The following is a 27,609-nucleotide window of genomic DNA, read 5'->3' on the forward strand; positions in this document are numbered from 1 at the left end:
TACTTCACGCTTGTTTTCTTACGTGTGCATGTGCAGCAGATCGCTAGTGGCATTAACCTCACGGGATCAGTCCCTCTTTCTGCAAAGGTAGATTTTTGCATCTACATATATTAATTTCTCTTATATATATATAAAAAAAGAGGTTGATACATATAATATCATTGATAAATAATGCTATAAATTTAAATTTAGCATACAAATATATTCATATCACATAACATTATAATATCATAAGGATGAGATCTTAAATCTTTTAACCTAAAATTTTGATTTAATTAATTAAGACACAATTAATTGATTGATTGAGAAAGTAATTTCTTAAGTTTGTTTGTGCAGAATATTTATTTTTGTCAAATTTATGAATTTTGTGTGTGTGCTCAACAATTATATGTGCACACTAGCTGCCAATCCTTTTATTTGGCTTGTCTCATCTGTTATGTGTGTGCACATCAATTCGTAGTGCACACAGTTTACCAGACATGTGTCTTGACTTGATTCATCTCGAGTGTGTGTGCACAACGGTCTGTGCTTACACTCTCGCTTCAGACTCTTTGCAACACGACATGAGTTGCATATCTGATAAAGAGAAAAAGATTATGTTTATCTTTGTCTCTTGATATTTAAGACCTTTTTACATGTCATTTTTTCCTTAAGTGGTCATAGATAATTAAGTTATTTTTCCCAATTTGTTTTGTGGTCCAAACTAAAAGAAATAATACTTTCCATATTTGGACAAACATGGGTCAACTCATTGTTGGCTGACGTGACATTATTTTGTTGAGCAATAAAACTTTCCTTATATAATACTTTTTTCTTGCGTAAATGTATCTAACCTTTTGATATTTTATTTCATCTTACTCTGAAATTCTTAGAGTATTCTTTCTCTTAAGGTTCAAGGTTCATTTTCCATTTTATGCCAAAACCTCACCATATCAAACAAAACTTGATGGCTCTTAGAACGTGGTTCCTTTGGTAATGCTGATGCGTGGTGTCGGTGCTTGAAGTTTGGTGGTTTACAAGCTATTTTAGGTTGTGTTCCTAGTGAGAGGAAGCTCCAAGAAGTTGCTACACATTAAAGATTCAGAGTGTAGTGCTAAGTGTAAAGTTGAATAGGGAGTTCTTTTTACTGTAACTTAAAATAACTTTGAACTATATCTTGTAATGCATTTTTAACTTAGTTGTAACAACTACTTTCTTTCTATCAGATTCATAATATCGATTAATAAAAAGATAGCATATTTATCAAAACAAGTTGGGCCCAAAAATTTCCTTTACTTAGTAATCACATTCGTTACAAAACAAAACATCATATGTACAAGGACTTTCGAAACAAAACGAAACAAGGGACAGTGCAGCCAAATCTCCCCGCTTGCCGATGTCCATCCGACCAAGTCCTCACCTATTTCCTGTACAACAAAGAAAACAACAGAGTGAGCACAAAGATGCCCAGTAAGTAAAACAGTCTCTTACGCTATTCATACCCGTGCATTACTCATCAATTCTCTGTATTCTTATCAAAATTCTAATTCAATTCTCATTTTTCTTCTTTCTTTCTTTCTATTCTTTCTTTTTCAATCTCATACCGCCTTTCTCATGGCGGAAACCGCTTTCCTCTCTCATAGCGGTTACAGTGTATTCCGCTCTTCATGGCGGAGTCCGTCTTTCTCATAACGGATCACATGGCATCGCTCTCTCATGGCGGAGATCGTCCTTATCATAGCGATTACAAGCACTCCGCTCTCTCATGGCGGAGACGTTCTTTCATAAAGGTTTACATGAGGATAACTTATACTACGAGTTCCTCATCGCGCGACCTAGTTTCTTTTCTTTTCTATAGCACTTAAGAATCATTTTATCTTCTAGTGCTAGTTCTTTCTTTCTCTTTACTCTAAGAGAATTTGTTCTTTTCTTTATTTATTCAAGAGTGTTCTTTCTCATTCTCATATTCTTTCTTATGTAATTATTCAATTAAACATATGCATATGGATGACTCATGCATTAAATATTCCTTATTGCATTCATGACATGCAAATATGCTACGTTGCATAAGGTAAGGTTCTCTAATTTAATTTGCTTCTTTTAGGCATTTCATCAAACAATAGGTGTGCATACATAAACTCTATTCTAATAATTAATCATATTTCTTCTTAACCATCCAAAATTGGAGTTCAACTCCTTTAAATCATCACACATCTGCAAAGAGAAACACACTTCCAAAAATTCCTCTCAATACTTCTAATTCTACCCATACTTCTACCACATTTCACAACACAATCCACCCTCCTCATGGTGGAAAACCTTCATGTAACAACATTGAACCATTCATGAATTCATCAACTCATTTCAACATAAACAATTCAAGCATTAATCATAGATCTAAAACTCTCTACACTCATTCAATCAAGTAAATCACAACTTAGATGAATTTACTTACCTTGGACACAAGTAGAACAACTTAAACTCTCCATTCTTGATGGCTTAAAACTTTCTCTTAACCTTCAATACAAAACTTAATAGGATCCCTTCTTTCAACAAATGAAAATTGCTTCTAGAGTAAGGAATCTACCTTTAGTACTTAGGATCAATTGTAACAAATTTAGTCAAAAGCTTTCAAGAATCCTTGGAATCTTGGATGAAAATGAGAGAAATAGGGGATGAAAGAGGCGGTGGTGAGAAAACAAAATGAAGGGTTTCTAAAGCTAACCCTTAATTCACATATTTTTCTCCACTCTTTCCCAAAATACCCTTACTCATCTTTGAAAATACTTTAAGACCTTCCTTCTTACAAACACAACCCACTCAAACTATTCTCCATGAATTTTCCTTACAATTCACTCCCCACTTTCCTGCTAAAAAGGGGTAGAATGGTCATTGAGTCTCAAAAGAAAGAATCTCAAAAACTCAAGGGAAACATTCAGCTGAGTCTTCGCCGCGGCGAAGCTATTTTCTTCGCCTCGGCGAAAACTCACAGAGGCCACCCGGGTTGAAGCACTCCCTCTTCGCCGCGGCGACAAAACTCCTTCGCCCCGGCGAAGACTAAACCCTAAAATTTTGCTAAATCATACTAATTTCAAGGAAAAACACAACCAACCAATAATAACAACATACAGACTCAACTAAGGATAAATCGATAAACATTCGAACCATTCATCAAATCTTAACTAGTACCTCAAGTGGGTGTTACAATTCTCTCCTCCTTAAAAGAATTTCGTCCCGAAATTCAGACAAACAACTCGGGTAACGGCTTTGCATGTCTTGCTCTGTCTCCCAAGTAGCTTCTTCAACCTTATGGTTTCTCCAAGGACTTTCACTAAAGGAATACTCTTATTCCGGAGCTCTTTAATCTTTCGGTCCAAAATCTGAACTGGATGTCTTCGTACACAAGATTCCTTCACACTAAATTCCTGTATTCAACACATGGGAGGGATCACTTACTATTTCCGTAACATCGAGATAGGAAAACATCATGCACTTTGTCCATGCTAGGTGGTAGTGCCAATCTGTAGGCACTTCCCTACTCGTTGCAACACTTCAAATGGACCACAAATCTCGGTGCTAGCTTCCATTTATTTCCAAACCGCATTACCGCTTAAAGGGGGAAACTTTCAAGAAAACTTATCACCCACCTTGAATTCAACTTCCTTTCTCTTCAAATCGGCATAACTTTTCTGTTATCTTGGGCTTGTGCATTCTGCTTCTAATCAACTTCACATCTTCAATCAGTTTCTGAGTATCTCTGGCCCAATAGCTAATTTCAGCCATCCTTCTACCTATATCATCCCATGTAGTGGAGACCACATCGTCTACCATACAAGGCTTTATACGGTGCCATCTTAATCGTCGTCGGAACTGTTATTGTAAGCAAATCCACTAAGGGCAGCCTCTCATGCCAGGATACTCTATAATCCATACAGCAAACTCGCAACATATCCTCAAGCACTTGATTTGTTCTCTCTGTTGTCCATCCGTTTGAGGATGGTAAGCGGTGCTAAAAGCCAATCTAGTACCCAGGTTCTCTGTAAGCTCAGCCAAGAAGCGGAGACAAATCTAGAATCTCTATTGAGATTTCGTCTGGGTACCCATGAAGTTTCACTATCTCTCTGATATAAATCTGGGCTAGCTGATCTGAAGTAGTGCTTTCTTTCACTGGAAGGAAATGGGGTGATTTTGTCAATCTATCCACAATCACCCAAATGGCACTAAAACCTCTCTGAACTCTAGGCAGACCTACAATAAAATCCATTGAGATACTCTCCCATTTCACTCAAGAATACTAAGTGGTTGAAGCAATCCTGATGGTCGTTGATGTTCTGCTTTTACTTGTTGACAAACCAGGCATTTAGCTACAAACTCGCAATCATTCTTCATACCTGGCCACCAGTAGCCTTTCTTTAGATCTTGATACATCTTGGTTGCTCCGGATGAGCAGTGTAGGGTGTGTGCATGAGCTTCCATAAAAATTCTCTTCCTCAACTCCTTATCCTGAGGGATGCACAACCGATCCCTAAAACGGAGGACACCTCTACCAGGTGGAAACTGGTCTCTCATTCTATGCACTCTTTGCAGTAATCCTGACACCACTTATCAACCACTTGCTTTCTCTAATTTGTCCAATAGGGTGGATTGATTTCTAACCTGGCAATCCTCCTTGAACCACTTCAATTTGTTCTTTATACAACTCATCTATTAGCTCTCTCGACTAGTGAGTCGGGATAAATGAGCCTTTCTACTCAACGCATCGGCTACGACATTAGCTTTCCGGCGTGATATTTATTCACATTCATAGTCTTAACTAGCTCTAGCCACCTTCTCTGCCTCATATTCAGCTCCTTCTGAGTAAAGAAATATTTCAAGCTCTTATGGTCGGTTAGATATGACTCTTCGCACCATACAGATAATGCCTCCAGTTTCAAAGCAAAGACTACCGCTGCCAACTCTAAATCATGCGTAGGGTATCTTGTCTCGTACTCTTTCAATTGTCGAGAAGCATAAGCTATCACCCTACCTAACTGCATCAATACAGCACCCAGTCCTTGTAGTGAGGCATCTGTAAAAATATCATAATCTACCCCCTCCTGAGGCAACACTAACACAGGAGCTGATGTCAATTTTCTTTAACTCGTAAAAACTCATTTCACAAGCGTTGACAATTAAAAGGAACTCTCGCTTGGTAAGAGCTGTCAATGGCTTAGCCAACTGGGCAAACCCTGCTACGAATCACGGTAGTAACCTGCTAGCCCCAAGAAACTTCTCACTTCTTTACCGATTCGGCCTTTGCCACTCAAGGATTGCCTACTACTACTAGGGTCCACCGAAATCCCTTCACTAGAAACAGTTGGCCTAGAAACAATACTTGATTCAACCAGAATTCACACTTGGAAACTTAGCATACAATTTCTTTCTTCAATCGTTGTAGTGCAAGTCTAAATGCTCCTCATGCTCTTCTCTCGACCTAGAGTAAACCAGGATATCATCAATGAAAACCACAATGAATTGATCCAAGCAATCGTGAAAGACCCGGTTATCAAGTCCATAAACATGATGGGGCGTTCGTCAACCCAAAAGGCATCACTACAAACTCATAATGCCCATACCTTGTATGAAAGGCGGTCTTAGCTATATCTTGCTCAACCACTCTCACTGATGGTACCTGACCTTAAATCAATTTTTGAGAACAGCCGCTCCCTTTAATTGATCAAATAAATCATCTATCCGAGGTTGTGGGTATTATTCTTCACTGTCACTTATTTAGCTCTCTGTAGTCTATACACATCGTAACGATCCATCTTTCTTCTTCACAAAAAGAATTGGAGCTCCCCAGGGGGAATGACTTGGTGGTAAAACCTTTATCTAAAAGCTCTTGGAGTTGCTTCTTCAATTCTTGAAGCTGGCTGGGGCCATTCGATAAGGGGCTCTTGATATTGGTGCTGTCCCAGGTGCTAGTTCAATACTAAACTAACCTCTCTCTTGGAAGTAGACCCGGTAACTCTTCGGGAAACACATCCAGAAATTCTCGAACTATAGGCACTCTCTGAATTTTGGTGAGAAACACACCACTCTGCACTACATGTGCAATATATCCTGAACAGCCCTTTCTTAGCATCTTCTAGCTTTCAAGCTACATGATCAACAAATACTTAATTGATGGCCGCGCGAAACTAAACTTATCTCCACACTATAAGATTAACCTTGCTTCTTCTTCCGACAGTCAATTTCTACTCCATACTTCCCTAGAAAATCCATCCCAATATCACATCAAAATCAGGCATATCAAACACTATTAGATCGACTCATCAGTTTTTCCATGAATCATTACAGACTCTCCTGGGAGCATCTCACGGGTCAAAACACTAATTCCATCGGGTAACTTATCCTAATGGGTTGATCTACCACTACAGGCTCAGACCCAATCTTTCTATCATCCCATGAGACATAAAGGAATGCGTGGCCCCGAATCTATTAAAGCATAAAGAGGAACTGTATGAAAGAATAATGACCAGTTACGGTGATGGACTGGCTTACCTCACCCGTGCCACGGTAAACACCCTGGCATTCGTGCCTCTAGGGGCCTGTGCTGCTAGTGGAGGGGGGATTACAATCTCATTAGGTGCCTGGCTGACACACACTATAGCAGATATTCGGACCGAACTCTTTTAGACACTCCCCCGAATGATTTTTCCCACAATTAGGGCACGGAGTGACTCCAGCGTTCTAGGCCGTTTACATCTGCCAATCGCCCCTATTCTTCTTTGCTGGAATCTTCTTGTTTCATGTCTCTACCTCTTCCGGTCTCCACTCTTTCTTCTGCGGAGTAGGGGGCGGTTCATTCTGTACTATCATGGATGGCCCTCCGAACTCATCTTGTTCACATAAATTTCGGCCTCAAAGCCCGATCTAATGCCTCCATATAGGTATGCGGGGGGTCGTCCTATATAACATCGCGGGCTATTTCTGACCTCAACCCGAGGACAAATTTCTCTCTTTCTCAATTCGGGTGTACTCACTATCCAGGTGCAAACCTCGCGAGAGAGTTGAACCGAACTGAATACTCCTTCACTGTGCTCATCCCTTGCCTCAGATTAATAAACTCTTGTATTTTCTCATGGACCGGTCAACCATTCGATACTCGGTCTCAAACACTCTTCTAAAATCTCCCCAAGTCATGGTTCGTGTCGTGAGTCTCTTCCATCAATTCCCACCAAATTCGGGCATCGGCCCGAAATAAAAAACGGCATAGCTGATCCTCTCTCTATCATTCATGGGAAACAGGGCACTGCCGCTCAACGGATTTAAACCACTCTTCAGCTTCTAACGGGTCTCTAGTACCCTGAATTCTGGTGGCCGATGCTGACTTGCAAGCCCCTGAATCAGATCCACTCGATTCTGTACTATCTGAGGTACCGGCCTTCTGGCTTTGCCTACGGGCGGGACTCTTCTAGGGGTTCCTTTCTCTCCGTACAATCTCCCCTGACTTTCTGCTAACACCTGTGTACAATGGTTCGAATCATTGTCGCATCAAGGGCAGGGGGAGTTTGTTCCGGGGGTTAGAGGGTTCTCCCTCATTCTCACACCTTACCTTCTTTCTATTACTACGTTTCATCTACAAAATAACCATTTTCACATCAACTTCAAATAATTCATTAATAAGAAAAGGATTTAACTTACAAGTGGTCGGATAAGACTCGTCGTAGCGGCGAGAATGACTCACTGTCCCATCCCAAAATCATTGCTCTGATACAAAAATGTAACAACTACTTTCTTTCTATCAGATTATAATATCGATTAATAAAAGATAGCATATTTATCAAAAAAAGTTGGGCCCAAAAATTCCTTACTTAGTAATCACATTCGTTCAAACAAAACATCATATGTACAAGGACTTTCGAAACAAAACGAAAAAGGGACAGTGCAGCCAAATCTCCCTGCTTGCGACGTCCATCCGAAAGTCCTCACCTATTTCCTGTATAACAAAGAAAACAACGGAGTGAGCACAAAGATGCGCCAGTAAGTAAAACAGTCTCTTACGCTATCATCCCCGTGCATTACTCATCAATTCTCTTGTATTCTTATCAAAATTCTAATTCAATTCTCATTTTCTTTCTTTTTTCTTTCTATTCTTTTCTTTTTCTCAATTTCATACCGCTTTCTCATGGCGGAGGAAACGTTTCTCTCTCTCATAGCGGTTTACGTGTATTCCGCTCTCTCATGGCGGAGTCCGTCTTTCTCATAACGGATCACATGCATTCCGCTCTCTCCTGGCGGAGATGCTTTTATCATAGCGATTTACAAGCACTCCGCTCTCTCATGGCGGAGAACGTTCTTTCTAAACGGTTTTACATGAGGAAACTCTATACTCACGAGTTCTCATCGCGCGGACCTAGTTTTTCTTTTCTATAGTACTTAAGAATCATTTTATCTTCTAGTGTGAGTTCTTTCTTCTCTTTACTCTAGAGAATTGTTCTTTTCTTTATCTCTATCATAGAGTGTTTCTTCTCATTCTCATATTTTTCTTATGAATTATTCAATTAAACATATGCATATGGATGACTCTGCATAAAAACTCCTATATGCTCATGACATGCAAATATGCCGTTGCATAAGGTAAGGTCTTTAATTCTAATTTGCTTCTTTTAGGCTTCATCAAACAATAGGTGTGCATACATAAACTCTATCTAACTTAATCATATTTCTTTCTTAACCATCCAAAATTGGAGTTCAACTCCTTTAATCATCACACATCCTGCAAAAGAGAACACACTTCCAAAAATTCCTCTCAATTACTTCTAATTCTACCCATACTTCTATCACAATTCAACAACACAATCCACCTCCTCATGGTGGAAAATCCTTCATGTAACAACATTGAACCCATTCATGAATTCATCAACTCATTTCAACATAAACAATTCAAGCATTAATCATAGATCTAAAACTCTCTACACATCATTCAATCAAGTAAATCACAACTTAGATGAATTTACTTACCTTGGACACGTAGAAACCCACTTAAACTCTCCACTCTGAGGCTTAACACTTTCTCTAACCTTCAATACAAACTAATAAAAAAAAGGACCCATCTTTCAACAAATGAAAATTGCTTCGAGAGTAAGGAATCTACCTTTTAGTACTTAGGATCAATTTGTAACAAATTCTAGTCAAAAGCTTTTCAAGAATCCTTGGAATCTTGGATGAAAAATTGAGAGAAATAGGGGATGAAAGAGGCGGTGGTGAGAAAACACAAATGAAGGGGTTTCTAAAGCTAAACCTTAATATCACATATTTTTCTCCACTCTTTCCCAAAATACCCTTACTCACTCTTTGAAATTCTAAGACCTTTCATTCTTTACAAACACAACCCCACTCAAACTTTCTCCATGAATTTTCCTTACAATTCACTCCCACTTTCCTGCTAAAAGGGGTAGAATGGTCATTGAGTCTCAAAAGAAAGAAATCTCAAAAACTCAAGGGAACATTCAGCGAGTCTTCGCGCGGCGAAGTATTTCTTCGCATCGGGAAAACTACAGAGGCACCCGGGTTTGAAGCACTCCCTCTTCGCCGCGGCGACAAAATTTCTTCGCCCCGGCGAAGACTATAACCCTAAAATTTTGCTAAATCACACTAACCTTCAAGAAAAACACTCAACCAAACCAATACACCTTTCCATCCAAGGATAAACCAATCAATAATAACAACATACAGACTCAACTAAGGATAAATCGATAAACATTCGAACCATTCATCAAATCTTAACTACGTACCTCAAGTGGGGTGTTACATTAGTGGATTGCTTCAATCTAGACAGGGTCTCATGGATGTAGACTAAAAGTGAATTTAGTCGAACCATGTAAATGATGGTATTCTTTACTTCCTGCACTTGTATTTAATGTGGCTAAAACCTGAAAATGTTTTAATCTACTTAGTAAACATTCCGTTGTACTTTAAAATAGATAATCCAAAATTAAACTAGTTTGACCAATCCCCAACAGTTTCTCCTTGTTCATACGATACTTCTCAATTGCAAAGATTTACCTCAAAATTTAATCCATTTTCAGTAATTTATGAATATTAGGATTTTAGTAATATAAAAACCCGTGTTTATAATTTTTCAAAAGTTATTTTTTTTTTTTTTTTCAATTGTTAGCTCTTATTGTTTTTGCTATATTAATATTTAATCGACTGGACGATAAGAGAATGTACAGGAAGAAATAATGCAGATCAATAATAATCGATTAAAAAAATAACGTGTGGGCGCAATCTTATCAGGGGACATTTTCATGTCAGATAATTATACTCATTGAAATAGGAAATTGGGTGAATGATTGCGAAAGATTCAAGAGAAGGGCACGATAATTAAAGCTATATAATAAAGAAATAATTAACGAATAACAGATCCAATAAGATCAGACTGAATCGGTAAATATGTCCAATAAGACCGGAAGCTACATGCTAATTATCAAAAATCAATTGATGCCTCCAACTCCAAGTATACTGTTGAAAGAACCTGGGTTCGATTAACGAGTGGGATTATCTTGTCTTAAACATATTATAAAATCATTAAAAAATTTAATAATATTTATTTTTAAGATCATTGAATTTTTAAAATTTTGATGATATTTATACATCAAAAAATACATTTAATAGCTACTATCGTCCTTAATTTATTGTATTTGACCTTCAAGCAGGCGACACGTCTTATTTGCAAACTGTATATTATGATTTATTTTGAATTATGCATTTAAGTGAATATCAATCTTATAAATTTCAGACTTAAAAATTTATTAACAAACAAGTTATATATCGTTTTTGTTTTTGATCTCAAATATTATTACACATGTAAAATATTAACAAAATAAATAGTGAATAATATTATGTCAAATATCCATATTTGGTGGCACGTCTTTTCGGAAACAATATCTTGAAATATATTCATCATAACTTCTACAAGCTCCACAATTAATGTTTTATTTTAATAATTTTATCTTATAAAATCATTAATCTGTTGTCGAATCCAAGTTCGAAACTGGATTTATTAATACAAGAAATTAATTTAGTACAAATTGTCACAACGCCATCGGTATTCTATGCCTTAAGAAGATGATTATCAATGTCTTTTGAAAGTTCAAGAGCAAAATCAAGTTGACCTTTTGGATCTGGGACATCGTCTGTTAATTTCTCATATTCTGCTGCCCATTTCACCAAGCCACCTTTTTCTTTTGCTGTTACTTGAATGGTGGACTCGAAACTGTTGTAATACTTCATGACATCTCCATCCAAAATTTTGAATTTGATCGTCTTGTTTTCATCATCTATTGCTTCTATCATCTCCTTAACAATCACTGCATTTTTGTCTATATTTTTCACATGGATGAAAGCATGTCAGTATCAATTCTGCTAGAACATGGAACTCGTAATCAAATTTGTAAAATTTTTGATAGAATACAAATAAAGAAACTTGAAGAAAAAAAAAAGATTCATTTCATGAAGATGAATTCTGCTTATAAATCCGACTTTTATGTAAGAATATAATAATAAAGAGCTAATTATGCATTACCAGGCACGTAGGTCCAAAGTTTGACTGAGCCAGCAGTGCCCCATGTTGAAAAATGGCTTTTAGCAAATTCACGTGGGGTAGAAATGATAATAGAGAAAGGTTTAGGGACTTATATGTAATAGGCCAAGAAAAGGTTGTTTGTCCCACATTGATTAGAATTGAAAAGTGGGAAACTTTTGGGGCCTATATATAAGGACCCATATCATTGTTATTAATCATCCCAAGTTGTAATTCCANTGTCAAATATCCATATTTGGTGGCACGTCTTTTCGGAAACAATATCTTGAAATATATTCATCATAACTTCTACAAGCTCCACAATTAATGTTTTATTTTAATAATTTTATCTTATAAAATCATTAATCTGTTGTCGAATCCAAGTTCGAAACTGGATTTATTAATACAAGAAATTAATTTAGTACAAATTGTCACAACGCCATCGGTATTCTATGCCTTAAGAAGATGATTATCAATGTCTTTTGAAAGTTCAAGAGCAAAATCAAGTTGACCTTTTGGATCTGGGACATCGTCTGTTAATTTCTCATATTCTGCTGCCCATTTCACCAAGCTACCTTTTTCTTTTGCTGTTACTTGAATGGTGGACTCGAAACTGTTGTAATACTTCATGATACCTCCATCCAAAATTTTGAATTTGATCGTCTTGTTTTCATCATCTATTGCTTCTATCATCTCCTTAACAACCACTGCATTTTTGTCTATGTTTTTCACATGGATGAAAGCATGTCAGTATCAATTCTGCTAGAACATGGAACTCGTAATCAAATTTGTAAAATTTTTGATAGAATACAAATAAAGAAACTTGAAGAAAAAAAAAAAAAAAATTCATTTCATAAAGATGAATTCTGCTTATAAATCCGACTTTTATGTAAGAATATAATAATAAAGAGCTAATTTGCATTACCAGGCACGTAGGTCCAAAGTTTGACTGAGCCAACAGTGCCCCAGTCACCTTGAAGAAGCTTTACGTCCTTTATTTTTTCAGGAATAATCTTGGGCATGAGCTGAACCTCATGCCTAAAGACATTATAAAACTTTTCGGCGGAGGAATTCACCTCCGTTTTGACCTCCATCTTCGACATTTTGGCCATAGTTGTTTTTTTTTTACTCAGAAATCAAAGGAACAAATAAGATTTGTAGAGGCCGAAGGATGAGAAAAAGAATTTCCTAGCTCTTAGCCTTATATGATTCTATGCCTTTATTCAGTGTTGCAAAAGGGCAAAATTTCGGATAAGATTCTTGAAGTTGTCCACAGAATAAGTACTTTATATGAATCATGAAACAAGATATTCTCCTCATCTAAGTTTTTTCCTGAACTTTTAGGGATTTTGTGATGCAAATGTACTTTAATTATTTTATGGATTTGTTTGTTATATTCCAATTCTATACCTATCAATCACAAACATTTTATTTGTTCGGACAGGTGTTGATTAGCAATTGCCCACTTTTCAGATTCTAGATATTCAAAAAGAAAAGGAAGATGCAAAGTAACGCCATGCTACAAGCACAAGTAGGCAAGCTTAAGAGTTAAATCAAAAGCAAAATACAAGTACACATTTCTCTTAGAACATAATACTTTGGAAAATGATTCACAATTAAACATTTGCAACTACGATCGAGAGTGATCTGCATGTATTGTGTTGCTACAGTAAATCATACTATTTGATATCATATAACTCGCAATACACATTTCAGCTATAACAGTAGGTAAATAATTCATCAAAATTAAAAACCTAAATCTACAGTTATCAAAAAAGAAAATTCAAAGCCTAAATCTACGTAAAATTCAAAAACTAAACATTTAAAGGCATCAAAGTCCCTTTCCTTTCAATTAATGTTAACAGTAAATCATCACATACATCGTTTTTAAGTTGTGATGTATATATTTAAGAGTTAATAACATTAATTCCTTCAAGTTACGATATAATAATAAAAATTTCTATGAGATTTTTAAAATAAAAAAAATCTCCTTGCCATTAATGAATTGTTAATAAACCGTAAGAATTTACACTGTTATACTTCCTCCGTTTCACAATAATGATTGTTTTAAGGTTATTATATTTTTCTAAAAATTTGACCAACTCAACTCTCTCTCCCTTTCTCGATGAATGGCCCCTGTCTCCTTTCTTTTACTTTTTCTCTGACCCTCATCTTCTCTCTCTCTTTCTCACTTGTATATAGTGGGAAAACCGAAAATTTCCCACCTGCAATTTCAAAGGGAGGAGTTAGCAAGAGGAGAGGGAAAATTGTTTCACTAAAAAATGTGCATAGTCTTAAAACATCTATTATTGTGAAACAAAGGTAGTAAATCAGTAATATTACCAAATTGCTCTCTTACTGTATATTTTAACACCAAAAACTTAACAACAGGGGAATTTTTTGTTATTTCATAAACCTCAGGGAGCTTTTGTAATTATATTATATCTCTGGGGGATTAGACTTTAACTCTATAGTACTTTAATTTATTTATGGATTTGTTTGTTATATTTCAATTCTATAACTATCAATTATAAATATTTATTTGTTCAGGTGAAAGTTCAAATAATAAAAGATGCTGGATGATATGGAAATTAATGAATCTAGGGACGGACAAGGTTGATTAATAGTTTGCCAATTTTTTTAAGATTAATTCTAAATCTTCAAAAAGAGAAGGAATATGCAAAGTAACGCCATTAATTTTTTTAAGATTAAAAATTTTAGCCGAATTTGTTGCATTAGTCTTTTTATCAATAGATGTCCGATGCATTTTGCCATTAATTATCAATGGAGATTAATTGAGTGTTACATGCAATAAATGGTTTATCATGTAAATTAATTGACTATGTTTTCGTTTTAAACCTAGTTTTTATCCCTCACTCTTCGTAAAGGATTTTGATTACGTTCAAGAAGCATTTCGCTTATTAAATCACGAATCAATTACTTATTTTATTTTAAAAATAAATTTTACCTTTTATTTTTTAGCTCAATTTGCTTGTAACAGAACCAAATATCGGATTCAAAATAATAATAACGATAATGAAGAGAGATATTATCTACATCATTCTCTAACAAACCAAAAACTTGACAATATTAACATAATATTGTATGTATATATAACAATATTTCATTGTAGCAATTGCAGCGACTCCAGAACCATACATATGTATCTTGAAAGCACAAATTATGCATGAAGATGAATCAACCGAAATAAGAAAAGAAAAACCCCAAGCACTTATTTATAGACAAATACTACTAGGATAATAAATTACCAGTAACGTTATGTATACAAATTAAATTGAGTTGAGATTCCAACTTTGGATCCCAACTGATGTGGCTATTGATGTATCTCTTAATTGTAAAATTTTGTGTAGTGTTCTTGTTATTCCCGCAATTACTAGAATTCCTGATACACCAATAGCCACATTAGTTGGGATCTAAAGTTGAAATATCAAATTTGTAAACATAATATTATTGTTAATTTAATTAAAATTTGGTGCGAGGTGACCATCCATATCTCTGTAGATCTTTGTTGCTAATTCCCTGTAGTCAACTGGATCTGGGATATTTTGACTCCATTTCTCATATTCCAAAATCCACTTCACCAGGCATCTCTCTTCCTTTGGTATTGCTTGAGCAGTTGCCTTGAAGTTCTTGAAAGCCTTCATAATTTCTCCTTCCATAATTTTGAATGTGATCATCTTTTTACTGTCATCTGCTGCTTCAATTGTTTCCGTGGCGCTTATTTCTTCTCCATCTACATTATTTAACATAATTAATAATTGTTTCATCAATATGCATGCCCCTTTTTAATTCTTTGCATGGATAAAGTTTATTTAAGAATCAATGAGTACATGCTTGCACTTAATCAATATAGAAATTCTTCTGTAAGAATTAGATCGATGAAGTATAAAAAAAATAAAAGACTTCAGTTAATAAACTAATTTAAAGATATTAAATTCGATGACAAAACAATAATACATATGCAATATTGTACATAAAAGTTTATGTAAGCATGTTTATTACAAAAAAAAAAAAAAATTCTTGTTTTGATCGTTAATTTATTTAATTTTATATATATATACACGAGAGGCTGCGTTTGATTTTTAAAATAATTACCAATTAATTTAATAATACAAGCTTATAATAAATAATGAAATTTAATTACCTAAGGTATAATCCCATTTCTTGACAGATCCCTTGGACTTCCCATCTCTTTTCTGGATATGAGCACCTTGTACTTTGTCAGAGGACATTCTGGGAATTTCATGGCTTTGTCTTCTAGGGGTTTGGTAAATTTAATCAGCATTTGCCTTCAATTTCACTTCAAACTCTAGCTTGCCCTTTAAAGCCATCTCTAATTATTGATAAAGATTAAGTTCTTAAGTTTCATAATGTTATGCCTAAAGAAAGCAGGGCTGACGTAAGGCCAGGTCAGCATGAAAAAGTCAGAACTTGGGTATACTCGCAGCCGACTCACGTGATGAAAGGAGCAGCACGCTTCTGTCAGTGCAGTGGGTGCGCGCCAGGCCAGTTAGGAGCTAGAGAGCTTCCACGTCTCCAATTCCTGCACCAAATCGCGTAAATCGCTCTGGAAGGTGGGCAATGGGACATAAAGGAAGATTTGTACGGATAATCCCACCAACTCACAGATTCAGTAATCATAACCTTAATCTATCCCACTATAAATTGAGAGTTCCTCTCTCAATTTGGGGGATGAGCAAATCTCTCTAGAAAATTGCCTACTCTCTCTCTCTCTCTCTCTCTCTTCCTTGTAATCATTTGTAAAATCAGCTCGCAGGATGCGACCTGACCGCTATCATTAATACAACATCAGTGGACGTAGGACTTGCTTCCTTAAGCATCCGAACCACTTTAAACACTGTCTAGTCATTTCTTTTACTCTTATTCTTTCATCCACGTGTGTCTTCTGGGTCAGTTCAGCATTTCACATATGCGTTTGGTTGGTGTCAAAATCACGCATCAACAGTTTGGTGCTAGAAGGAGGGCCTGATTTAGTATTCGTCCTTCATCAAGGAAATCTCTAACTTACTAGTCCTACAACAGCAAATGGCTCAGCTACTTGAACCTAAGCGGACCAATCAGGGTGCTGAGGAGATCCCCCAAATGCAGGAGGACACCTCCCCCGAGGTACCTTCTGTTCTGCAGAATGTCGCGGGGGATATCTCATCAAGTTCACAACTTGACCTTGCCGTCATAACCTACCTGGAGAGGTTCAACAATACTCTCCAAACGGTCAAACAAAGGTTGGACCGTTTGGACCAAGGCGTGCCACCCAAATCAAATGAGGCGGTGCAATCGCCAAAAACACCTGCAGGTTGTGCAAAAGCACGGCAAAGGGCGATAGCTTGTGCCGCGAGCACTACAGCGCGCCAAATGAAGGGTAAGCAAGTGGTGAAAAATGGGCCTAAGAACTCTAAAGGGCCGGCGAACACCGACCACGTCCTGAGTAGGATACCTGTGGCGTTGAGACTCAGTGAAAGGTTACAGCTCTAGCCATCCCATGCCACGTCGCATGAAAATCCCCATAAAAGTATTGGGCAGGGCTATTCTCATCACCGCTAGGGGAACAATCCTAATCATAGTCGTGCGAGAGGTTCCCACATTCCGCGGGGCGGTTCGTACCACCATGGAGGTCGTGAAAATTCTATGCACCATTCATCGCCATCACACGGCTCTAGCTAGCGTGCGTCGAGAGCAGCCACAACTGCTAGCCGAGGAGAAGAGGAATTCGACCTCTGGACTTTCCTCAATCACAACCGTGAGGGTCGAACCCGCATGGGCGAAAGAATTCCCCAGATAGCTCCCCTGCCCAGGATCGACCAACTCGAGGAGCTGCAGGGAACTCTAGACCAGCTAAAAGCTCAGCAATATGAGCAAGGGCAGGTCGCATCAACGTCTCTCTTTTCTTCGATGGTGTTAGCCGTCTGACTCCTATCAAGATTTAGAATGCCCGACATGCGGGCGTTCGATGGAAATTCTGATACGTAAGATCACTTGTATGAATTCAACAACCTGATGGAGCTTCACCATGTTTTAGATTTGGCCAAGTGCCGTTGTTTGACAGTAACCCTAACCGCTCATGCCAAACGATGGTTCAGTTCGCTTTCAGCAGGATCAATCAACTCATGGCCTCAGATAAGCACGACATTTCTAAGGCACTTCCAAGCAAAACGAAAGTTCTCAATGCCTTTGAGCTACCTCAGCAATATAAGGCAAGAGAGGGATGAATCCCTCCAATCGTACATCGATCGATTCCACAAAGAACTTAATAAAGTAGCTCACACTCTCGAAGAGTCTATTCAGACTCTCATCATAGCAAGAGTTCGTCCACAGACAGACCTGTGGAAAGAGCTACAGGTTGAGGATGATGTTTCTCTTACTCGCTTGTATAACCTTGCAGAGAAGTACCTCTATATTGAAAATTCAGTGGCAGCGCTCCACGGTCGCGACCCCGGCGCCTCAGGTAGTGCACCTGGTCGGGAGGAAAGTAGAAGAGTTGATCACAGATGAGCTACTGACGATCAACGAAAAGGAAAGAAACCGCACTATGAGCCTAAAAAGTCTTACGCCCCAGTTCCTTGTCGCGATCACGACAGAAACCAGTATTCGTCTTTGAACACATCCGTATCGGCCATTCTTTACAAGTCGGAAGAAGCTAGCCTACTCGGAGAACCCGAGCCCATGAAAAATCTCCCATCAGCCAGGAATAGTAAAAAATACTGTCACTTTTATCGGGATAATGGGCACCACACCGATGAGTGCCGAGCTCTCAAGCAGGCAATCGAAGACCTCATTAAGTAGGGGCATTTCAAGGAATATATTGACGACTCCACTCCCTCACAAGAGAAAAATCAAGGGGAACTGGGAAAGAAACGTCGTGATTGCAAGGGGTTATGCACCCTCAATTTGACCTTCGGGGGACCGCACTTCGTGGGGAACTCGCGAGGTGCCCAAGAAAGGTATGCTCACGTAGCCCATCATGACCTTATCAGTGTGATGAGCACGACGCGACGACTACAATAGGTTCGCAGGGAGGTAGAAATTACCTTCTCCAAAAAGGATGCAGTTCGATTGTATCATCCCCACGATGACGCTCTTGTGATCACGCCCCTAATAGGGCGCCATAACGTCCATAGAATGTTGGTGGATAATGGAAGTGCTGTGAACATCCTGTTCCAGGAAACTTTCAAAAGAATGAACTTGGATGAGGCCGACCTGAAACCCGCCTCGTTCCCCCTATATGGTTTTACAAGAGACCACCTGATCCCCAAAGGAACGATCTTGCTTCCAGTCACATTGGGTGACTTTGACAAAGTGACCAAGGTAACTGAATTCTTGGTAGTGGATTGCTGGTAATGTGCCGAATGAACCAAATTAATTAACCTTACTAACCTAACTACTAAATTGTATATAGGGTGAGCAAGGGTCAATCCCACAGGGAATGATTTGATTAAATCCTATAGTCTATGCCAATAGCCACAATGAAAACAACACAATAAAACCCTAAACAGTGAACAGGACAACATAACAGAGTAATGAAAGGGGTTTGTAATCAAGGTAAACTAAAGTAAAACAAACAATGGTAGAAAATATCAGATTAAAAGCAATCAGTTCTCGGTTCAAGATCCACCTAAACATGCATTGGACATGAACTAACCGTAACACTGTTCTATCTTGTTATTATGGAACTACTGACCCTAGGAAACAACAAGCTCTGTTACCCGAATTCTCCCTTAATCGTCACTACTGAGATAAACTCTTCAAGTAGATCCTAACCCTCGAACAACCTAGAATAATCTCTCTAAGTTTAATTCAATGGCAGCCTTAAGAATTAGGAAAATAGATCAATCTAAGCAACAATCACACAAGCTCAGATTATTTAACTTAGGATATGTTATTCAAGATGACAGAATGAAAACTTGTCCATAATCATCTATCATCATGTGTTACCTATTGAATAGAAAAAGGACAATTACGGATCACAATTCCTAACTCTAACAAATAAAATTCCGATTAAACAATTCAGCAGGCCATTACTAAATCACCCAAACAGAAAATTATAAACAATTAAAACAGAATAACATAAACAATTCCAATAAAAACGAGATAAAGAATAATGTTACTGAAGTTAGGTTACACCAATGACACGAATAGGCTTCAAAATCCCCTTGAACTGAAAAAGAAAGATCAGCCTCACATCTTGACGTAGAAAGTAAAAGAAAACCGAAAAAAACTAAAAACTACTGCTGTTCTATTCTCTTCCCTTTTTAACCTAACAACTCATCAATAAATAACATGTGTTTTCCTTAATTCTACCCAAGAATCATGGAATTTCTTTCCTAGACGTTGCCTAGAAGATAGACTTCCAGATTTGTCAAAATCTTATCAGATATGGAAAACAGAATTCGTCTCCAGCTTGCACCAGGATTATCACAATGTAAAAGATCTTTTCTGGGCTCAGTCACTTCATAAAAATTGTAGTCCAGGATGTGCAAATGAATCTGGGCTTTCAAATCACCTGCTTTTAATATCTGACGCTCCAGTTAGGCCCGTTCGAAGATTCAATACTCAGCTAGGAAATCCTTCCACGACTAGGATTCCAGGTCCGGTTTTGCAACAACTAATGAAGACCCAAACGAACTCGAATTCTCACCCATAATACCTTCCTGGAAATTTTGATTTGTCAACTTTACTTTTTATGAAGAACACTTTTGCAATCGAGAAATATGACTCCATGAAAAACCTGAAAAGCACAGCACTGGTCAGAATAACAAAAATCTGGACTTTCCTAATCTTTTTATCACTTATTTCCTATAGTCTATCCAACTATGCCAAACTCACAAAATAAACTCTAATCAACTCAAATAGGCATAAAACATAACAAAAAACATAATATGCAAGGAATAAAAATATGTAAATTACACTATTATCAATTGCCCATCTGCTTTTAATGGAATCCTGGGGTGACCTCTGTTGAAAAACTTCAAGGCAGTCACTTCGATATACCAGCTAAAAATGAAGTTCCCCACCTCGATGGGGATAGGGGAAGTCAGCGGATCTCAGCATGCATCTCGTGACTGTTATGTGAAAGCAATACAGATGGCGTGCAAAGGGAAAGGTATCTCGCGCGGCATTCCCTGACAGGCAATGGTGATTAGCCGAATCGAGCCACAGCCTGACCCAGTCGAGAATAATATGGATTCTCGTATTCAGGAATGCCCTTCCAGTGGACCAGTTGAGGATCTGTCTGAAGTATCGGTCGACCAGACCGAGCCGAGCAGAGCGTTAAGGATTGGAAGCAATCTCAACCCCCAGCTCGCCACTGAACTGACCAGCTTTCTCAGAGAGAATATCGATGTGTTCGCATGGTCACATGCAGATATGGTCGGGATTAGCCCAGATATTATTTGCCATGCATTGAACATCGATGGTGAAGCCAAGCCGGTTTGCCAAAAGAGAAGAGCGATGGACCCGGAGCAATATGCTGCCTTAAAACTTGAGGTGGATAACCTCCTTTGAAATGGATCCATCCGAGAAGCGCTCTATCTGACCTAGGTTGCCAACCCGGTCCTAGTGAAGAAGCCAACGGCAAATGACAAACCTGCGTCGACTTCACCGACCTCAACAAGGCATGCCCAAAAGATAGTTTTCTCTTGCCCAGGATTGACCAGCTCGTAGATGCCACCTCAGGGCATGAGCTGCTAGGTTTTATGGACACGTACTCGGGGTATAATCAAATTCCAATGTACACATCAAATGAAGAGCATACATCCTTTGTTACAGATCGGGGGTTGTACTGCTACAAAGTTATGCCCTTCGGCCTCAAGAATGCTGGCACAAGTTACCAGCGGTTGGTTAACCGAATGTTCTCCGAACAGATTGGAAGATCGATGGAGGTCTATATAGATGACATGCTAGTCAAGTCGCATGTCACTTCAGATCACATAGCGCATCTCGCTAAGATGCTCGACATCCTCCGACAGTACAGAATGAAGCTAGACCCCCTCAAGTGTTCATTCGGAGTATCCTCGGGAAAATTCCTAGGACACATGGTTAACCAATGGGGAATTGAGATCAACCCTGAGAAAATCCAAGCCCTCCTCGACATGAAAAGCTCGACCAACAAAAAGCAGGCCATGAGTCTCAATAGGCGAAGTCATTCAGGAAACTGCTCAAAATCTATCGACCTGGAGCATCTACATCGATGGATCATCGAATAGAAAGAGGGCCGAGATGGGTCTTCTCCTTTTGAGTCTCGAAGGGGCTCGCGTTTGTGGAATTCTCCGGTTCAGTTTTAAGGTAACCAATAATGAGGTCGAGTACAAAGCTCTGCTCGCTGGACTGCTATTGGCCAGAGAAATGGGTGCAACCGTGATCAGTATCCACAGCGACTCCATCCTGGTCGTTAACCAAATTTTGGGGGAGTACCAAGCTAAGGAGGAAAATATGATCAGTTATCTAGAGAACGCTAAGGCCGCACTCAAGCCGTTCAAGCACTTCACGATCACATAGATTCCTATAGATAGCAACTCTGTGGCAGATGCCTTGGCAAGGATAGCCTCGTCATTGGACTCAGATGCACCGAAAAGCATTCATGTTCGATTCATCAAGATCCCCAATATTAGCTCGATCGAACATGCTGTGAATGTAACAAAATCAGATTCATGGATGGCCCCTATCATTCGGTATCTTAGAGATGGAACCTTGCCCGACAACAAGGTCGAGGCAAGGACCATCCGAACAAGATCTGCTCGTTATACCCTCATCAGAGACCAGCTGTACAGGCGAGGGTTTAGCGCCTCTCTCCTCTGATGTGTAGACAGCAAAAAGGAAGATTACATCATGAGGGAGATACATGAAGGGATCTATGGTAATCACACCGCCGCACGATTTCTCGCCAACAAAGTTGTTTGTCAAGGGTACTACTGGCCCCTAATCTAAGAAGACGCCTATAACTTTGTCAAGAAGTGTGACAAGTGCTAGTGGTTCACGAACATACTGAGGGCTCCCTCTCACCAACGGATAACTATGACCAACCCTTGGCTGTTCTCCATGTGGGGATTGATCTCATCGGTCCCATGCCAGTTGGTAAGGGGGGAGTAAAATATGTCGTAGTTGCGGTGGATTACTTCACCAAATGGGTCGAAGCTGAACCTTTAGCCACGATCATGACCAGAAAGCTCAAGGACTTCGTCTTCAAAAACATCGTGGTCGCTACGAGATTCCTCATACCCTTATATCCAACAACAGAAAGCAATTCGATAACGAGGAGTTCAAGCAGTTCTGCGACAAGTTGGGTATTCACAAAAAATTTGCCTCCGTCGCAAGGCCGCAAGCACATGGTCAAGTTGAAGTCGTCAACAAAACCATTAAGCACACTTTGAAGGCCAAACTTGGCGCAGCCAAGGGAAATTAGGCCGACGACCTCCCTGAAGTTCTATGGGCATACAAGACAACTCCGAGAACCTCTACCTCAGAAACTCCCTTTTCGCTAGCATATGGCTGCGAAGCAATGACCACTGTGGAGGTAGGAATCGGTTTACTTCGAAGGGACCTCTACAACGAAGCAGACAATGAAGCGCTTATGTGTGCAAGTTTGGACCAAGTTGAAGAACATCGCAGCAAGGCTCAGCTAAGAATAGCGGCCTATCAACAACGCGCGAAGAGGTTCTTCGACTCTAAGGTTAGGAGAAGAGACTTCCGGGTCGACGACTCTGTTTTGAAGGAAGTTCTTCTCGGTACTGGAGAACCAAGTGCGGGAGTTTTAGGACCGAACTAGGAAGGTCCATACCGCATCGCCAAGGTGATAAGACCAAAGACTTATCATCTCAAAAGGTTGAATGGTTCCAAAGTGCCCCGAGCTTGGAATGCTGAGCATCTCCGACCATATTATCAGTAATTCCGAACTCAATTTTTCCTTGTAAAGATTACTTTTTGCAATCTTTGTATATGTAAATAATGTGTATTATTCTATCCTTTTGTAGTAATCTTCCCATGTAACTTTGTTCGCATAAGCGTGTTATAATTATGTTTGCATAAACTTGTTCTAATGTTATAAATAGTAAAGTTAGAATAATAATAAGAACTCACGTATAACAAAGGGTACAGAAATTATAAAGGCACAAAAATGTATTTCATTAATAAAGGGAGTACAGCGGGCAATATCCCAAAAATTACAAGTATCGGCCCTGATCCACAACTCCAGGAAGCTCGACCTCATCTCAAGACTGGTCGCCATCCGCCTGATAGGCTGTAGACTCCGGGGGGTGTCATGAACCCTCTCTTGGGTCAAATCCTCAGGTGGCCTCCACTGCTTCCTTATCCTCGAGCCGCGCCATGGATAAGAGAGTTTCTCGCCAATCCTCCAAGAGGTCGGACATATCAATCTCTAGATTCTTCAACCGCAAGGCGTAGATGGACTCAATCACCCATTCAGAAGCCTTTGCCTCGACCTCCGCTGCCTGGTTCTACATCTCTTCGGTTAGTGAAGTAACCCTTCCTTGACTTTCTTGGAGTTCGGCCCTGAGAGCTTGCCTTTGCTTCTCGGAGGCCTCCCTCTCCTGTTCTACTCATAAGGCCCGCTGAGAGGTCATTTTGAGCTCCTGGTCTTTCTCGCCGACCTCCCTGGAGAGTCTGGCTATAGTCCTCTAGAGCTCCTTTACCTCTTCCCTATGCTTCTCGAGCTCGGCCTTTTGGAAATCCATTATGCAAAGAGTCGCGTTCCTTTCACCCAGGTACTGGTTCGCCGCCTCCGTGGATAACTCTCTTTCTGCTTCAGCAGCTTCCAGGTCTCGCTTGAGCTTCACATTCTCTTCCTTCAGCGCGACCTCTCCCGCAGCAGCTCCCAACTGAACCTTTTGCAGGGATAGTTGCATGGCGAGCAGGGCCTATGAACAAAAAAGAATGGCAAGTCAGTTTCCTATTGAAAAGGACAAACGGAAGTCCTTGCTGAGGATAGCTCGTTTACCTTACTTAAGCACTGGATCGATGTGGACATCAGGTCCACGTCATTGAAACCCACGAACTTCTCGAATATTTTCGCGAGTGCGCACTCTAGCAAAGTGAAGACTATCGGCTGTAAATGCTCCGGCAGGCTTCCCATCAAGTCCAGTACCTGAGTATCCTTGTTAGTGCCTCCGGCAAAGGTCGTGTCACCTGTCGATTCCTTACCCGATCTCTTCCTAATGCCTGACTACGACCTCCCGGGCTGATGGCCCTCTGGTTCAGATTCTGGCTCTTCGACCTGAATTTGTCACCTCTTCTTCCGCCTCTGAGTCATTGTCTTTAGCCTCGGGCGAACAGCCGAAGGCTGAGAAGCACCCGTAGGTTGAACTGGGGCTCTTGCCGAAGGATGGGAAGTCTCAACAGGTCCTTTCGGAACACCCGATGTTACCCCTTTAGCCGGGGGACCACTGGGAGCAGCTTCGATCGTCCTGGCGGTCCTCGCTTGAGGGAAAATAAACTGTCTTGGTCGTGACGATCCTGGCACCTTCAGAGGCATAGTTGCTGCATATGAGCGTCGTTAGTAAAAACAATTCATATGCACAAGAAAGATCCAGTTAGCATGACTTACGCGATAGGGGCTTTAAGGTTGCATCAACGTTGAAGAAACCGTATCTCCGTAGATTCGCGGTTGTCACAAGCCGCTTCGCATCGTGACTCGCTTTGGGCAGGAAACCAAAAGCTACGATTCTGTTCTGGTCCGCGAGCAGCTCCAAACTAGTCGTCTTATTAACTACCAGAAAGATAAACAGGTCGTTAGTTAAAAAAAAAAAATCACCGAAGTCCATGAATTCATCAAGGGAAAAGAACCTACTTGGGTCTTGAAAGCGGCAATGACCGTCATAACGAAAGAAGAAAAAATACGTTTCGTAGGCCCCCACGTTGCTAGGGTTATTGTGTATCCCCGTTGCTATAGTAGGTCGTCTAGACAAGTAGTAGGAATCCTTGTCCTTGCTCGTTTTTAAGATATATGAGCAGCCGAGCTCTAATGCAGTTAGCTCGCCCAACCCGTTCTCATGACATGCGATGAACATGGCAACAGCAATTATGTACGCGTTCGGCGTGAGTTACATTGGCTCGATCCCGAAATGATCCAGGACCGACCTGACAAAACAGTGGAAAGGGATCAACCCCCAACCCTTGAAGATTTCCTCAGAGATCACGGCCAACCCATTTGACGGATTCCAAGCTGAGCTTGTCCTATTGCGAAAAACTTCCATGTTGATACCGTATTGTTTTATCACCCTTTTGAGCTCATCCCCGGTAAGTATCAAGTAGATCTCACGAGTGGAACTTGCAGGAGCATCCTACGTAGACGAACTGGTCCCTTCCTCGGATCTGGTAGTTGAGGGGTCCATTCTACTGCGGTCTGCAAAAGCAACAAGCAGGGGGTCATTTAGCCCTCATACGCTATTCCGTACAATGACGTGGAAGAAAAACTCCCTAAATCCCAGAAAAAAACCCTAACAGAATGTTTCGAGCCGCCATTCATGGCTCGAACCCAACAAGAACATTTCGTCTCCGATCAATTACCGGAAGACTAACACCATTCATCAACTACTGAAAACAAGAAATAAAACAGAGAACGATTCTCACCTCTCGGAGTATGAAAATGACTTCTTCTGCTTCAAATATCAGGAACGCACTGGTTTGGAAGGCAAAGAATCCAAGCTTGCGAAAGTCTCTTGCTCTCTCTAAAACAGACGTGTGGTGACATTGCCTGAGACAAACTTGAGTTTTTATAGCAAAAGAAATGACGATTGGTTTTCCCAAAATCAAAACAACATTTGGGCGGAAAGATGTCTCACTGTTGATCATGGCCACGTGTCGCAGATCGGTGAGGGAGGGTGACCGTCACGATTCAACCAAGCCATCATCCTTTCCCGTTGAAAGACTCAAGCGACAGCACTCTCTCCCTCCGCATTAAATGCGCCCCAATCTGCATTCAATGTTTTGATAAAAGGTGTCGTTTCAACATGTCATGCATTTAATGCGCCTGATTGGCACTTATCGCGCACAAAATAGGTCTGTCAGAGCAGAAGTTGTTTCATTAAATGCATCCATATCGAAAGTACGACAGGTAACATCTGAAAAGGTCATGTCGCTTATCCTTAAAAAGCGATGACCATGCGAGGTTGCACTCACAAAAGCGCAACCTCGACCTCTCTTCAATTAGATCGGAATCACCAGAATTTCCTTGAAGGTGTCTAGCCACGGCATGAATTGTAGTTTTCAAGGTTCGATCCTCAAACCTTAAAAACTAGGGGACTTCTGTTATGCCTAAAGAAAGCAGGGCTGATGTAAGGCTAGGTCAGCATGAAAAAGTCAAAACTTGGGTACACTCGCAACCGAGTCACATGATGAAAGGAGCAGCACACTTCTGTCAATGCAGTGGGTGCGCGCCAGGCCAGCCAGGAGCTAGAGAGCTTCCACGTGTCCAATTCCTACACCAAATCACGTAAATCGCTCTGGAAGGTGGGCAATGGGACATAAAGGCAGATTTGTATGGATAATTTCACCAACTCACAGATTCAGTAATCATAAGTTTAATCAATCCCACTATAAATTGAGAGTTCCTCTCTCAATTTGGGGGATGAGCAAATCTCTCTAGAAAATTGCCTACTCTCTCTCTCTCTCTCACTCTTCCTTGTAATCATTTGTAAAATCAGCTCTGGGATGCGACCCGACCGCTATCATTAATACAACATCAGTGGACATAGGACTTGCTTCCTTAGGCATCCGAACCACTTTAAACACTGTCTAGTCATTTCTTTTACTCTTATTTTTTCATCCACGTGTGTCTTCTGGGTCAACTCAGCATTTCACATGTGCGTTTGGTTGGTGTCAAAATCACGCATCAACACAGAAGAACTTGATGAAGGCAAGATGATAGAAAATGCTTCAATCCTGTACCCTTATAAATAGTTGAATATTTGAGGTCTTTTTGTAATTAAGAACAGCATATTTTCACATTCTCCGCTGCTTTAGATGCTAACTAGATAAGTCAAAAGAGTTTCAATCAGTATATTTATTTTAAA

At 39.8% G+C, this 27,609-nt stretch overlaps 1 protein-coding gene and 1 pseudogene across 1 annotated transcript; both read right to left on the bottom strand.

The window, feature by feature from the left end:
* Positions 1–11,843: 11,843 nt before the first annotated feature.
* LOC116109966 (MLP-like protein 43) lies at positions 11,844–12,732 on the bottom strand. Its single transcript, XM_031396210.1, has 2 exons — positions 12,474–12,732; positions 11,844–12,267 (listed from the first exon to the last, which is right to left on the bottom strand). The coding sequence occupies exons 1-2, from the start codon at positions 12,658–12,660 to the stop codon at positions 11,999–12,001; spliced, it is 456 nt and encodes a 151-aa protein (XP_031252070.1). The 5' UTR covers positions 12,661–12,732; the 3' UTR covers positions 11,844–11,998.
* A 2,295-nt stretch (positions 12,733–15,027) lies between these two features.
* Positions 15,028–15,900, bottom strand: LOC116109933 (annotated as a pseudogene).
* Between the last annotated feature and the right edge of the window lie 11,709 nt (positions 15,901–27,609).

This window comes from Pistacia vera, unplaced genomic scaffold (assembly GCF_008641045.1).
Source record: "Pistacia vera cultivar Batoury unplaced genomic scaffold, PisVer_v2 Contig591, whole genome shotgun sequence".
In the NCBI taxonomy this organism is placed as follows: domain Eukaryota; kingdom Viridiplantae; phylum Streptophyta; class Magnoliopsida; order Sapindales; family Anacardiaceae; genus Pistacia; species Pistacia vera.